At 36.3% G+C, this 15,557-nt stretch overlaps 2 protein-coding genes across 3 annotated transcripts; one reads left to right on the plus strand and one right to left on the minus strand.

Moving 5' to 3' along the window:
• Positions 1-6,121: 6,121 nt before the first annotated feature.
• On the minus strand, positions 6,122-11,043 carry LOC129889831 (uncharacterized). Of its 2 annotated transcripts, XM_055965288.1 has the most exons (13): positions 10,837-11,043; positions 10,682-10,742; positions 10,486-10,575; positions 10,031-10,108; positions 9,173-9,247; positions 8,955-9,007; positions 8,383-8,545; positions 8,059-8,169; positions 7,462-7,588; positions 7,236-7,333; positions 6,764-6,902; positions 6,478-6,530; positions 6,122-6,393 (listed from the first exon to the last, which is right to left on the minus strand). In XM_055965288.1, exons 1-13 carry the CDS (start codon positions 10,956-10,958, stop codon positions 6,292-6,294), a joined length of 1,272 nt encoding a protein of 423 aa, XP_055821263.1. In that variant the 5' UTR covers positions 10,959-11,043; the 3' UTR covers positions 6,122-6,291. The 2 variants fall into 2 exon arrangements, with proteins under 2 accessions (XP_055821263.1, XP_055821264.1); XM_055965289.1 differs by lacking the exon at positions 10,837-11,043 and having other exon boundaries at positions 10,486-10,571.
• A 936-nt stretch (positions 11,044-11,979) lies between these two features.
• LOC129889832 (O-fucosyltransferase 30) lies at positions 11,980-15,049 on the plus strand. The gene is made up of 2 exons (XM_055965290.1): positions 11,980-12,527; positions 13,425-15,049. The coding sequence occupies exons 1-2, from the start codon at positions 12,094-12,096 to the stop codon at positions 14,476-14,478; spliced, it is 1,488 nt and encodes a 495-aa protein (XP_055821265.1). The 5' UTR covers positions 11,980-12,093; the 3' UTR covers positions 14,479-15,049.
• The last annotated feature ends 508 nt before the right edge of the window (positions 15,050-15,557 follow it).

Raw genomic sequence — 15,557 nt, forward strand, 5'->3', positions numbered from 1 at the left:
TTGGATAATTACTTGCTCAAATTGTGATTGTTTGCAATGAATACTTGCTGCTAGTATTGCTTTGGCTTCTGATACAGTGCTAGTAGTATCTTCAATATTATTACCCTCTGCATAGATAATGTCCCCCTTATTATCTCTTACGCAAAAAGCATACGAGCTTCCCCCTGGATTTCCCTTAGAAGCACCATCTGTGTTGTATTTTATCCATCCCTCTGGTGGAGGTTCCCATTTCACCTTAATCACCTTTATTTGCATGGTCTCTTTCTGTAGTTCTTGTAATATCCCTGCCCAACTTCTTGGTATCTGCATTGTTGGTCTTCTGATATTAATAAACATGTACATACTGTTGGTAATATTGTGAATAACCTTTGCTAGAGAGGTATTTTTCCCTTCATGTTTTCTTTTATTTCTCCTTTTCCATAATTCCCAAATTACAAAGCCTGGAGTTGCTCTATAATAAGGTTTCATGCTTGATCTGATTTTTGCTCCCCACCATATCATTATAACTTCCCTTAGAGGTAGTCCTTCAATATTAAAGCCTGCAAAAGAACAAACATAAGACCATGTCCTGTTAGCAAAGTCAGATTTTCGGAATACATGTGCCATTGTTTCCTGATCTGGTTGTTCACAACACCAACATCTAGATGGCCCTTCTAAACCCCATCTCCTCAACCTATCATCCACAGGAATTTTAAATTTCCACATCCTCCAACTCAAGAATGCCATTTTGAAAGGTATTCCCTTAGTCCACATCCATTTATAAATTCTGTTCTGATCCTCCTTGTGTCTTATGTAGTTCCATGCTGACTTAACTGTAAAATTCCCTTTTGTTTCCAGCATCCATATTGATTGATCTTTCTCTACATTCCCTCTTGGTGGTTTTATATGATTTACTATGTGTTCAACCAACTCTAGAGGGAAAATATTTCCCATTACTGCAGTATCCCATTCTCCTTGTATAGTAATGTCTTCAACATTTTCATATCTGTAATCCCATTCAACTTCACCCCCTGTTATGGTGTAGATATCTCCCAGCCCAGTCCAATTATCATGCCATAGGGAAACTGATCCCTTTTTTGGAATCCATAGAATCTGGTGTTCAATTAAGTCTCTAGCTTGTAGCATCTTTTTCCATACTTGTGATCCCCCACTCCCAATTTTCCACATGATCAAATTAGGACTATTATTTCTACAATATTTGTTATGCATGTATTCACTCCATAAAGTCTTTTTAGTTCTAAAGTTCCACCATAGTTTACAAAATAGGGCCATAGATACATCATGCATTAATCTGAAGCCTAATCCTCCTTCCTTCTCTGGCAGACATAAGTTAATCCATTTACTCCAGTGTTTTCCTCTTCCCCCTATACAGCTACTCCAGAAAAATTGGGCCATCATACTTTGTACTTGATTTAACTCATTCCTTGGAGGGTTCATTACAGATAAACAATGTATAGGGGTGCTTTGTAGCACATGTTTGATCAAAATTGCCCTACCTCCATACGAAAGTAACTTTCCTTTCCATCCTTGTAGTTTTGCAGCAATCCTCTGAATTACTTGATGATAATAAGCTTTCTGCTTTCTTTTATAGAAAATAGGACAACCCAAATAAGTAAAGGGGAATTCCTTTCTAAGAATACCTGTAGCCACTTCTGCAACTATTGCTTCTCCCCCCAACACACTATGGTGCATATAGATAGCACTTTTGTCCTTGTTTACCTTTTGCCCCGATATATCTTCATACTTTCCAAGAGTTTCTGTAATCATTTGCATTGTACCAACTTCAGCCTTACATAATATAATCATGTCATCTGCAAAAGCCAAGTGATTTAGTTTCAAGCTTCCCCTTGGCATGCCAAATCTTTTAAATTCCTTCCTTCTCATGAGAGCATTTAATGATCTGGACATAACTTCAGCAGCTATAATGAATAAAGTAGGAGATAGTGGATCTCCCTGCTTTACACCTCTTGTAGATTTAAAGAAACCTTTAGGTTGTCCATTCAACAGGATTGAGTACCAATTGTAGCTAATCAGTCTATACACTATGTCAATGATAACTTCTCCAAACCCTAGTTTCCTTAGTACCTTGGTTAGGAATAGCCATTCCAATCTATCATATGCTTTCATCATATCTAGCTTTATTACAATATTAGAAGGCTTTCCTCTTTTCCTTATTTCAGAGATTATTTCCTGCACGAAAAGAATATTTTCAGCTATACTTCTCCCTTGTACAAAGCCAGCCTGCTCCGGTGAGATGATTTGTGGAAGGACCTTCTTAATTCTTTCATGTATGACTCTTGAGAAAATCTTATTGACAAAGTTACTCAAAGATATTGGTCGAAAATCTGAAAATGTATTAACAGACACTTTCTTAGGAATTAGGACTAAATTCGTATGAGTGACATATCTGGGTAGCTCTGCTCCACCCACAAAGGCCTTGACCATATTATATATATCCTCTCCAACTATTTCCCATGTGCTTTGGAAAAAAGCCCCTGTCATTCCATCTGGACCCCCTGCACTATTTCCATTTAATCCCATTACTGCCTTTTTCACTTCTTCAATAGTTGGTATTGCTTCTAGTTCCTCATTCATGTCTCTAGTGATTACCTCCGGAAGTTCGTTAAGCAGCTCAAAATCACCACTTATTGCTTGCATGGTAAACTGTTTCTCATAGTATTTCACTGCTGCGTTAGCAATGTCTTCTTGCTGCTCCAACCAGTCCCCATCCTCATCCTGAATTCTATTAATTCTGAGTCTACTTCTTCTCCCTCTCACAATTGTATGAAAAAACTTTGTATTTCTTTCTCCTTCTTTAAACCATTCCATGCCCGCTTTTTGTTTCCAAAATTCTTCTTCCCTTTGGAGATATTTTTTTAATTTTGCTTGAGTTTGGTGAAGAGTTTCCCTATTGCTTCCACTGGGGTTAGCTTCAAACTGAGCCTCTTGCACTTTAATGATCTCCTCTATAGTAGCTATTTTTTGAAAAATATTTCCAAATGTATCCTTGCTCCATTGAGATAAAGCTTTCTTAGTCTTCTTGAGTTTGTGGTGAAATAAGGCAAACGGATCCCCTTCAAACTCTGCTTTCCAGTGCTCCTTAATTGTCTCCATGAATGATTCTTCTTTTAGCCAAAAGTTGAGAAATCTAAAAGTCTTAATCACCTCCTTTCTGCTGAATTTGAGATTTATTTCCACCGGAGTGTGATCTAAGCCACTTCTGATCAGATGCTCCACTTCAATTATAGGAAATACCTCTTGTAGTTTATCATTTGTAAGAACTTTGTCTAGCCTTTTGAATATACACTCCTCCTCAGTTCTCCCATTCCACCATGTGTACTTACTTCCCTTAAAGTTGCAATCTTCCAGATTACACACATTTATGCAATTATTGAAGTCTCTAACTTCTGCCTCTGTAACTGGCCTTCCCCCCAATTTCTCTTCCTCATTACAAATCACATTAAAGTCCCCACCTATCATCCATGGAATACTTATGATATTTGCCAAGTCAGATATAGAGTCCCATAGTAAAAGTCTTTCACCCTGCGTGCATTTAGCATAAACTAGTGACACCATGACCTCAATATTTCCGTTTTGATTTGTTAACTTAATAGTTAACATTTGCTCCTCGTCTCTACTTATTTCAAGTTCCATCTCTTCATCAATAAATGCCCAAATCTTCCCATTGACATTAGTAAGAGCATGCTTCATTCCAAGTCTTCTTCTATAAACTTCTAATCTTTGTGTTTCCTCAAAAGGTTCCATTAATCCCACCAAATAATATTGATTTCTTTTATGGAGGTTAATCAGTCTAGTAAACGCCTTTTGAGTGTTTACTGATCTTATATTCCATATCAAAGCTTTCATTGATACCTGGGATTTTTGACAATCGTTCTCTTCGACTGTCTGGATGATGCTTGAGCTTGTTTTATATCCGCCTCACTTTGTTTTTTTTGTTTTGTGTACATCTCCTTCAATCGTCCCTTATGTTTTGGTGATAAATCTCCCTCAGCATTAATCCTTTCAATGTTCTGGGATATATCATCTTTATCTATATAGGTCCCTTTCTTGCTTTCTTCTGAGGTTGCATTCTCAATAGCTAGCGGACATGGTTCATTGTTCAATTCATACACCACAATAGTGCCCTTATTTTTCTCCTCCTCTTCTTTATTTTCCTCTACTGCTTTTGATTCCTCTATATTAACAATTTGCATTGATTCTTGTCGACTATTCCCTTCTTCACAGTTGTCCTTCTTTTGATGTGTTACAGTACCTTCTTTATTGTTTCCTTCTTGTTCCTTATCATTTACTGCCTCTTTGACCTCCTTCTTGTTGAAAGTTTTATTCACCCATTCTTTAGTGGAACCATTTTTATTTTCTTCTATTCTGTCTTCCTCTTTGCCCTGGTCTTCATGTTCTTCTTTGTCCCTTAGAGCATCAAAGGAATTCTTATCTTGATAGTCGATTTCCCCTTCAATATGCCCATATTTATCTTTCTTGTATTTATTCCTCCTTCTCACCATCCATTCTTGCTTATTATGTTTATTCCCCACTATTTTGCCACTTATTAAAATCTTCCTGGAATCTGCTTCTGTGCCTATGACATTTTGAGTTTCACCTTTCCTTTCTAAATTCCTATTCTCTTCAATCATTGTATCATATAGTTGTGGATGTAGAGTCCAGCAAGTTTTGTCATCATGTCCCTGTAAACAACATTCCTTACAGTATTTTGGCATGTTGTCATACTGTATTTTAATCCACTTATACTTTACTTCACCCGTATTATCATCCTCTTCATTGATTTTCACTCTTTGGGGCAGTTTAGCAGTTAAATCCACTTCTATTTTCACCTTTGCACAACTAGGCCTTGTTTGGTTCTTCGTTGCCATGTCCACTGTAAGAGGTTTTCCAATTGCTCTTGCTATTGAAAAAATTGCTTCTCTTGCAAAAAAATTTGGCGGTAGATCTGGGAATGATATCCAAGCAACACCAATTGTAGTTTCTACCTCAGATTCAAACCACGGATCCCACTTCAGAGTTCTCATCTGCCAATAATTCTCCTTGGCTTTCACATAAAAGGCTGGTGTTGATAATAAATTAACATAATCTTCCATCGTCGTTAGTCTGATAAGAATATGTCTTGCATCTAATACTCCTATTGTGCATTCACTTTTGATTCCGCACTGCCCTGGAATTGTTTTTCTCAATTCCTGCACATCTGGTTTTCCATAAGAAAATTTACCAATGATAGCATATTGAAGATTTTCCTTTACTATGAGCGATTTGATCTCTGATGACTTCCACGTAATACTTGGTTCTCCATGTAGAATAACTACAGGTTTAGGAGGAACATTGGGGACTGCAGGGTTAATGACTTTTGGTTTAAGGATAGTAGCATATTGGGTGAGATTTGGGTCAGTAGATGGTGGAGGTGTAGCAGGGTTGATTTGTGTAGGTAGAGGTGGGAAATTCTCCGGTGGTTCTCGCCCACCGGAGGCGGCTCTGGCCATGGCGGCCGCTGTTATGCTAGGTTTTCTTTTAGTGAAATGTAAAAAGTGAGTGCTAAGAGTTTAGTGAGAAGGAAGAGCTTCTCTCTCTTGTTTGTTGTCACTCACTTCAATTGACCTTTAACAGCATAGTTATTAAGTTCTTACCTAAACTAATATGAATGGTATACTGATAAACTTATATTGTATGGTAAAAGTTTAGTTAAAAGGCTTACTACTACTAATCTACTATTAATAACTAGTACTTTTTGAAAGGGACTTTTTAAAAAGATTTCATGGGAGAGTGGAAGGACGATGAGAGGATATAAAGGTTACAAGGGATCAATAAGTTCAGTTTGTACAGCAAATACTGTCAACTAATGTATATAATCACAAAGGTAGAGCCTTTTTTTTCATTTTGGACGTGGATAGAGAAAAAAACAAAAAACAAATTGTGAACAAAGAACTCTTTTTTAAAAAATTAAATAAACAAGATTGAATTTCTTGGTTGTGTAAGTTTCTTTCTTAAGCTTTGGGCCAAGTCAAAATCATATCAACAAATTGAAACGAACTTTTAAGATTTACTTCAAATTTTGGTTTGTCTTTTATATGGAGGATTTAACTTGAAGCAATAATATCTTAACTGATCTTTACACTAACATTGCATTCTACATTGAAGTTCTTGTGCTCAATGGCCAAATCTTTCACATAAAATGTTACAAATGTAGCAGAAAATATGTCCAAGAGAGAGAAAAAACTAAAAGAAAAAGCTCAAGTTGACAATAACTGTGACTTGTGTTTTCTTCTAAAGTAATGTAGCCTCGTTCATTAAAAAGGGTCTCAAGCGAGGGTCTGTTAGATGGGGAAGACCAGCTCTTGCTCCCAATGCTCTACACCCAATACCCGCCTGCAATAAACCCACAATGCGCAAGTTAGCTTCGCTTACATTTACTATCTGTATAAGACCAAAACAAAGCTGAAGTCTACTAACCACTTGAGAAGCAAATGTCAACATTCTTTCTGGTGGCATATTGGCACAGAGAGCTGCAGATTGCAAGTGAGGAAAGAAACCATTACAAATCGAACCTTCTAACGTGAAGGGAACAATAAAACTAGAGAAAAAAACACGAACATCTGGAAAGAAGGTATGAAAAAGGTTTGAGGTTGATAGCAACTTTGGATCCAATTGTCACAAGCAGAGGGGAAAGAGAGATGCAGGTATATATAACACATCTAAAGGAAGAACATTCAGGTATATAGAATATATTTTTGCTTACCATACAGAACTGCTCCAATAAATGCATCACCTGCACCAGTTGTATCGACTAATTCTGATGGCGGTATCTTTTCAGCTGTTCCAAGAAGCAGCTTCCCACTCACTGTCCCAATGCCTTTTGCATGCAATTTTGCAATATCCTAGAAGAAGACACGTACTTTAGTTTATTCAGCTTCATAAGAAGTACTGGGGAGAAAAAAAGTCATAAGCAGCGCCAAGAATTCAGTAATGGCATGACTGCAAGTGAACATGTGGAGGCAATTCATATTTGTAAAACTCACTCTCATGACGTACTAGAAAAAGGGTACCAGCAAGGAAGAATCATACACGATTCTCACTCCAGAGTAGATTCCCACTTTACAGTGGTTGACTAGACCAAAATGAATTGTGTGCATGGATTTCTATATGTGCGTGAGCACTGTGGCCATGCTCGGTCGTCTATTGAATGATAAATCTTCTAATTGGTGAATTACCGAGGATATGCATGTTGTACTGGTTGAGTCAGTATCAATACTCTGCTTCATTTTCTTGAACAAGTCATCAATATCAATTTCTTCAGACTGGAGATCCTCTGCAAATCAGCCCAATCGCGAATAGTAAATATATACATCTCTTCTTCATCTTTCAAAACAATTTGTTTTCCTACAAGCAGACACTTAACATACATCAGAAGAAGCAAAAAAACATGCTAGAGCATACCAGCTTCAGCCCTTTCTAACATCATGCAGCCATCTTCACCCAATGTCACAATTACAAATTTGATGTTTGGCAACTTTAGAAGTACAGAAACTAGAGCAGCTGGGACTGAAGGGGCCTCTGTCCATACCTGGGAGATGATACATCTTTTGTCAAGCTCAAAAGGGCGAAGATATTGTTGAGTCCCACATCGTTGGATGAGGAGAAATTGGTCTCTTTGTCTCTTTATGTGGTCATGGGCAATCCTAACCTCTTGAGATAGCTTTTGGGATTGAGTTAGGTCCAAGGTCCATAACAGATATCAAAAGTAAAGCTAGGAGGAGAAAAATGACACTATTTCATTTTATTTTTTTAAATAGTGTTGAATTCAATTTTAATCCTCAATTATGTGGTAAACAGTGGCAAGGGACAAAAGCTTGAAGTTTTAACACACTGACGGAGGAAGGGACTTTGTCGTCGAATTAAAATTGGGGAGACAAAAAATTTCACTCCTAGACTTTATTAGCAACTAAGAATTAGAAGCAGATCACCAGATATCCAAATTTAAAATGTGCAGCAAAGGAACCGTGTCATTGCAATTTGTCAGTGTAGCTAACTTGCCTGTGGAAATCTCGCTGAGCATACGACATACGTTGCCAGGTTTAGAAGGTCATCTACCCTTTCTCTTTTACTTTCTGCATCAATTACAATAGGTATATTCCTTCTATGTGCCTGCACTGGGAATCCAAAAGGCATGCAGTTTTTTCCATTTGATTGAAAATTACGTCTTTGATAATTTGAACAAAAAACAAGAATAATAGTTAAGCTCAATATGCCGCCTCTAGGATGAATACAACCAATATGAACAAAAGCAAACAGTAAGATAGAAGTTTTTGCTAACCATTACTTCCATTTGTCTGACAAAGAAGTCCAAGTTAAAATTACCTCTCGGGCTACAACTAAAGCTGATAACAATTCAGTTTCTTGCAATACTCCATCAAAATATACAAATCTCACATCATCCAGAGCTGATGACAAATTTGACTTGGATAAATCCTCAGGTATCATAGGTGGGTATCCCGGAGTGTAAATGCAAGTGCGAGTTTTCCTGGTAGATCAAACAATACTAATCACGAGAGCTAACAGCTTCAATAGAACCAAGTTCAGAAGGGTCAGAAAACCAATTGTATACACCAAAAGATAGTAAATACAGCAAACTTGCTAAAATGTTTAGACTTCTCTCACACAAATATGGTGGAGAAAAACTTCGTTGGTTCTTGCATAAGCAATTTTCGTCTTCAGAAAGGATAGTTAGACTGAAACCCACTTTACAGAAGTATAGGTAATGTACAATACACTGTTACTGATCTAGAAACCAAATATTAAGCAAATCACAGCAGAGCCATTTACAATTGATTCAACAAAACTAGAAAGTTCAACATCATGTTTCGAGTTAAAGGTCTGAAATATCCCAAACAATCACCAAAATGCAATTAACGAAAACTGAGAGCACTCACGCTTGACTATCAACAATGACATAAGAAAATGTTGAATGGCCCCCTTCGGAAACCTGAAACCAAGATTACGTGTTTAGGTGAATTAAATGCTTGAGTTATATCTGATGTTAACACATTCGAAACCACTCAAATTGGGATTGATTTAACAGATGTATGAAATTTCATCCATAATTATCCTCTATGCAAGAACCTTCAAGTTTGAACATTGCCAAACTCACCACCATAAACGATGTATCCACCCCATCAGCTTCCAGCTCTTCCTGTATTGCTTTCCCTTGAGAATCATCTGCAACCTACAGAAAAAATAGTAACAAAAATATGAGACTTCCAATGTGATTATTGCAACAGGGTTATGTGGGGAAAGATGAAGAAATTAGAAAATGGTTTTATAGAAATAACAGTTATAGGTGACTCCTTACGCAATAATCACGAATGACACAGAAAATAACACGACGAGTCAGGTTACATTTCATTAAATATGTATTTGTTCTACGCTACGCAAATCTCAAAGGAAGTAATATTTACAGTTGAATCTTGACCACTGATATTGAGGGACAAGTCTATTCTCCTAGACTTACCTACATTTGCTTTGGAATAAAGGCTGTCCTTTCTCCAATCAACTCCAGATTAAAGGAATACGGAGGTTAAACTGTGTTACAAACCTCTCTAGGAAATCACAGTGGCAGGAGGTAAATTGGTGTATGTTAACTCCAATAGCAGGAAGTAGGTTCAAGAAGCTCATGAGAACCATGCTGATATAGGACCTGTGCTCAGTAAAACAGTAACAGTGGTATGACATGATATTGGAGTTCATTCTCTCATAATACACAGTTCGACTCTTATCTGTTGGGACAAAACAATGTTTTTTAAGGGGCAACATAACGGAATTCTTCTTTGAAACTATCATAGAATAAAATTAAGTCTTACTTTTATACTTGAGCACAACAACACACCCAATATAATCTCACAAGTGAGGTATGGCTATACTTGAATAGTAGGAACAAAAATTCAAGAATTTGAGTCAGTCAATACTTATACAGCCAGTTGGTATTTACAAGCCTCAAAAAAACTCAAACCTTCGATATAATCCTCGGAGCTAGGCCTAAACGAGCTGCACAAGTCAAAGCATTTCCTGCATTGCCACCTCCTTGAACCTAATGACAAAAAAACTTTCTTTGAAATATCAACTAAAAAAGAAAGGCACAATACATAAATATGCCATTTAACTTGGGCTCAGTTGGCATTTATGCCCTTCAACTTTGGATGTGTACAAGTAGACACTTAAACTTGTATAAAGTTGAACAAGTATACACACGCATTCTATGATGACATAATACACGTAGGATGCTAGGTAGGATGCCGCGTAGGACACGAATTGCCACAAGTAGGACGCGTGTGTCTGCTTGTTCAACTCCATATAAGTTTACGTATCGTCTTGTAAAGACCGAAAGTTGGAGGGCATAGATGTCAAAAAGGGCACATTTATGTACGACAAAAGAAAGCTCTGTAACAATCACACAAAAATCATCACCTGAAAACTGGTGCTTCGAATCTTGTCATCAGGGTTAGGATAAGAATCAACAGCAACAAGGAAATCCACCGCCGCCATTCCACAACCTAGCTACTCCCAAAAAAAAAATAAGGAACAAATTCAACGGATATAGTAAATCCTATAACAGTTTCTAATTATTATTTTTTGATATGTCAAGAGAGTAAGGAAGACCCACAACGGTGCGATTTTCTGAGACAGCGGCAGTTCGTGAGGTTGACGAAATTGACATTTTCAACCTGAATTTAATCAAGTAAAACATTTATTATATGTTTTAGTTTACTTTACCCAGAGAAAGTTATGATTTTGATGAGATAAAGGTAACATATGTACCTTGTAAAGGAAGAGTTACAGGTAAGATTACAGCGTGTGGGAATATGAAGTAGCAGAGCTGACGGCGGTGATCGGACGGAAAGTGACGGAGAGCTGTATGACTGTAACCGAAATGTCGCCATTTCTGGGTGATTATCAAAGTAAAGCAGTGATTTTGAGATGACACAGAGGAAATGAAGTTTGATTAGTGAAGAAGGAGAAGTAGGCAAATTCCTTTTTTATTTATTTATTTTGTTTAGTGAGTTAATTATTTTAATTTTTTGAAATTATATCTCTTAATCATAAAAAGAATAAGTTATCTGTAAACTTGTTGTTTTACAAGGAGGGATATGGTTAAAATTGGATTTTCTTATTGAACAATTTAAGAATTAATGAATTATTTTTAACAAATATTTGAATAATTTTATCAATTTATAATTGTAAAAGGTAATTTTTTTGGCCAAACATGGAATCCACGGTGTTTTTGTAATTTTATGTGTTTATTTAGAATTTTTATTAATTAATTTAACTGATATATTATTTACCGGAAACTATATATTGATTAATATTAGTTATAAAATCATTTAATACTATATTTTTTTAAAATAAGAAGTATGTTGAATATCTTGATAATATACAAATTTTAAGAAATTTAATCATGTAATTATCGAAAATAATTTTTTTATCATGTAAAAAAAATAGGTGTAAATGTCTAGTACATGAAAATGACTTATGTATCAAATTGCGATATATCAGCATCATTTGTATGTATCAGAAGAGAAATTTTTGAAATTTTTATAAATGATAAGAAATAATTGAAAATATATAAATATAAGATGGTTAATTTGATATTTTTTCCTTTTTCTATTCTTCTCGATAGAGATAGCCCGTTGCCAACAAAAAAGTCATTCTTGACGATTTTGCATACATCATGTTGGCTCTCTAAATCTTCGACAATCTAAAGAAGTCGGAAAAATTAAAAATAGATTTAAAAAATAGAAACCTCAAAAAAAAACCTTTACATAATTTACGATAACTTAAAAATAGAAACTTCAAAAACCTTTGCATAGTTTACGATCAGTTGCGGACATAGTCTGACTTAACATTGATAGTATGTATAGTAATTCACAGATGCAAAGTAACTTACCCTTAACTCAATTACGACCCCAACTTTTAAAGAAAAAGACCAAATAGGGTAAAAATATTTAGAAGTTGATTTAGCACACAACATTTAGCGTCCCTGTCCTCCATCTCTGATCCAAAAATTCAATTGAATCCATGGAAACTGAAACCTTCATTAGACCCAACAACAAATCAAAGAAGAAACAAAGATCTCCACTTCTAACCTTCCTTTTTCTCTTCACTTTGATTCTCCTTTTCTTCTACTTCAAGAACTTCATTTCCCCTTCTCTTCTTCCCCTTTCCAAAAAATCAATACCCATTATACCCCGACCCCAACAATGCAACCCCAAAAATCGTCTTCAAGGAAAGTTCATGTGGTACGCGCCTCACAGTGGGTTCAGCAACCAGTTGGCTGAGTTCAAGAACGCAATTTTGATGGCTAGGATTCTCAATCGGACCCTAATTGTCCCACCCGTGTTGGATCACCATGCTGTTGCGCTTGGTAGTTGTCCGAAATTTAGGGTTTTGGATCCTAATGAATTGAGATACATGGTTTGGAATCACAGTATCCAGCTCTTGCGTGATTGCAGGTAATTTTGAAATTTGTACCATTTCTCAACAACCCCTTTAGCTCACTGAACAGCAATAGTCACTTATTGTGCATTCTTTGTGTTTGATAATTTGTCTGACTGAATTATGTAGAGATATTTGGAGTCAAATTGTTGTTACTGCTCTTTTGTCCATTATTTTCATCATGGCTTCTTCCGTAATGTATTCCCTTTTCATGCCTGCTTTGAAATGCTTTAGTTGAGTCGATGGTCTATTGGAAATAGTCTTTCCACCTTCACAAGTTAGAGGTAAGTTATGCGTACATACCACCCTGTCCAGATCCCACTTATTATTGTTATTGTATTTGGAGTCAAAATGTTGACTTTTTATGAGGAATTCTCATGTTTCATATGTGATGCTTAATGCTAGTATTCAAACTGTAGGTTAAATAGTTTGTTACACTTACATAATACATTAGCTCCTGTTTTTGACGTTTTTTTTTTAGTTAGAGACTTGTATTTCAGTATACAGATTAGGAAGAGATTTCGCAACTTCTACTTTTAGAGCAATTCCTATTTTGATTTAAAAAGATTGATATTTCAATTGGAATGAAAATGGTTACAGAGAGATTCATACAAAGACTCCATCTAGTTTGTGATTTTGATTGCTTGATTGAATGTGCTTAAAGTTAGCATCTAAACTTGTGCTTAAACACAATGACAAAGCTTTACTGTAAACTTTGTATGCACTGTGAAACCCTATCTTGCTTGTTTTTATCTTTCTGCTGCTGATTTATTAACTTGAACTTTATAAGTTGTAAATTTCTAACTATTGAATTTCATTGTGCCTTTTGATTCTTGACTGAATAAAGATGGAATTACTTTCTTGGACAGAGTATTAAGAAGTTTCTAATAATCTGCTTACTGTATGTGTTGCAGATATGTATCCATGGCTGATATAGTTGACCTTTCACCACTTGTTTCTTATTCAACAGTGAGATTTGTAGATTTTCGGGCTTTTGTGTCCTCCTGGTGTGGTGTAAACTTGGATGTTATTTGCTCTAAGGACCAAAATATACCATCTCCTTTAACTGAGAGCCTTCGACAATGTGGTTCTCTGTTGTCTGGTTATTATGGTAGTTTCAGTGGTTGTTTGTCTGCTTTAAAAGAAGATTGTAGAACGACAGTTTGGACATATAAAAAAGACGATGAGGATGGAGCTTTAGACTCGTTTCAACCTGATGACCAACTTAAGAAGAAAAAGAAGATTTCATTTATTAGGAGAAGGAAAGATGTATATAAAGCTCTTGGTCCTGGTTCTGCCGCAGAATCAGCCACTGTTTTGGGATTTGGAAGCCTTTTTACTGCTCCTTATAAGGATTCTGAATCCCATATTGACATTCATGAAGCTCCGAATGATCCCATCATACAGACCTTAATCAAAAAGATTGAGTTCCTTTCCTTTGTTCCCGAAATAATAAATGCCGGCAAGAAGTTTGCTCTTCAAACTATCAAGGGTCCCTTTCTTTGTGCACAGCTCAGGCTACTAGATGGACAATTCAAGAACCACCATAAAGCTACTTTTCTTGGTCTGAAGCAGAAAATAGAATCTTTGAAGCTAACAGGACAGAAACAGATCCATGTATTTGTGATGACTGATCTCCACATGGCTAATTGGACGGGGAGTTACTTGGGGAACTTAGCAAAAGATTCAGATGCCTTTAAACTGTTTGTTATTAGAGAAGAAGATGACTTGGTTCAAGAAACTGCTAAAGAAGTCATGGCTGCGGGGCATGGGCTAAAACTTGGTTCAGATTCACAGAGTTCGGCAGGGATTAACAAGCGTCACCATCCTCAATCATTAACTGATGTTCTCTTATACATCGAGGAAGTAGTCTGCAGCTGTGCTTCTCTTGGTTTCGTGGGCACTGCTGGGTCAACAATTGCCGAGAGCATAGAATTAATGAGAAAACATGACAGTTGTTCTGGCTAAATTGCTTTGGCATCTAGCTAACTAATGTTACTTACCCAACTTTGTGTTCTCCCATTTGTCGGCAGCTAGAATCCATGTATCATCTGAAATTCTCCCTTTTCACAAGCGTGAACTTACAAATTAACAATGTTCTATTTGAATTCAAAGATGGACTACGCATTTGAAGGATACGAGTGATCCATACTACTGGAAGAGGGACTATTGGATGAAGATTCTGCCGCATATATCAAGGGATTAGAAGCACTGATGGATAGATCTGTCTGGGCGTGAAGTTTTCTATTCTCCACATGCATACTGCTAACTAGATTCCACCCAGTTGAAGGAAGGCATATTTCTAAATTTAAGTCCAGAATTGGATACAAGATCAACAACCTTCAAGGTGGGAAGTCTTATTCATTGAATTTGTGGCATTTAATAAGCGTTAACTTAGCAAAGAAGAACCATGTAGAACACTCGAACTGTACAAAATGTTTATTTACTCTATTGGAAGTGTTGCTTCTCTTTCCCGATTACACTTTGTTCAAGGCTTAGTACACCAAAAAGAAATTGAAAGGTTCTGTTTTCTGCATTATGTTGATTCTTAGCCACTTGTCTCCTCATCACTATGGTTTCCTTATGAACATGGAAACACAAGCATATGATTTATCTGTTCAACATCAATATATATTTGAATCTGGCTGCAGTTGAGCTATCTTCTGATTAATTATTTGTGATTTTGTTAACATAGCTTCAGTATATAAAATTAAATATTTTAGAAGTCAAAGGTAGAAATAGGATTCGTGTAAATCTTATACTCCCCAGACTCCACTTGTGTGATTACACCAGTTATGTTGTTGTTGTAAGGATACATCCTAATAGGGATTAAATTTTGAGTCAAGCACTGCAGAGTAAAAACATATGAGATTTTATCTGAACTCATTGTTCCTTTCACAATAAACTTTCTGGGAGAGCAGTATAGATGGGCAACAAAATTTCAGAGTTTTTTGCTTCTGGAAAAAGGATTGGGTGAAGCTTTCATGGGCGTAGTTATCAAGTACTTGTGTTGATTGGAGATAACTGGTATCTTTCAAGAGGTTTGA

This window comes from Solanum dulcamara, chromosome 5 (assembly GCF_947179165.1).
Source record: "Solanum dulcamara chromosome 5, daSolDulc1.2, whole genome shotgun sequence".
NCBI classification, from domain to species: domain Eukaryota; kingdom Viridiplantae; phylum Streptophyta; class Magnoliopsida; order Solanales; family Solanaceae; genus Solanum; species Solanum dulcamara.

Excerpts from the sequence above, each read along its gene's own strand:
- LOC129889832 (XM_055965290.1), top strand. The coding sequence starts at position 12,094 with ATGGAAACTGAAACCTTCATTAGACCCAACAACAAATCAAAGAAGAAA. Across the intron at positions 12,528-13,424 it reads CAGCTCTTGCGTGATTGCAG|ATATGTATCCATGGCTGATA; the intron begins GTAATTTTGAAA and ends TATGTGTTGCAG.
- LOC129889831 (XM_055965288.1), bottom strand. The coding sequence starts at position 10,958 with ATGGCGACATTTCGGTTACAGTCATACAGCTCTCCGTCACTTTCCGTC. Across the intron at positions 9,248-10,030 it reads CTCCGAGGATTATATCGAAG|GTTGCAGATGATTCTCAAGG; the intron begins GTTTGAGTTTTT and ends TTTTTTCTGTAG. Across the intron at positions 7,589-8,058 it reads GCTCAGCGAGATTTCCACAG|GTATGGACAGAGGCCCCTTC; the intron begins GCAAGTTAGCTA and ends ATCATCTCCCAG.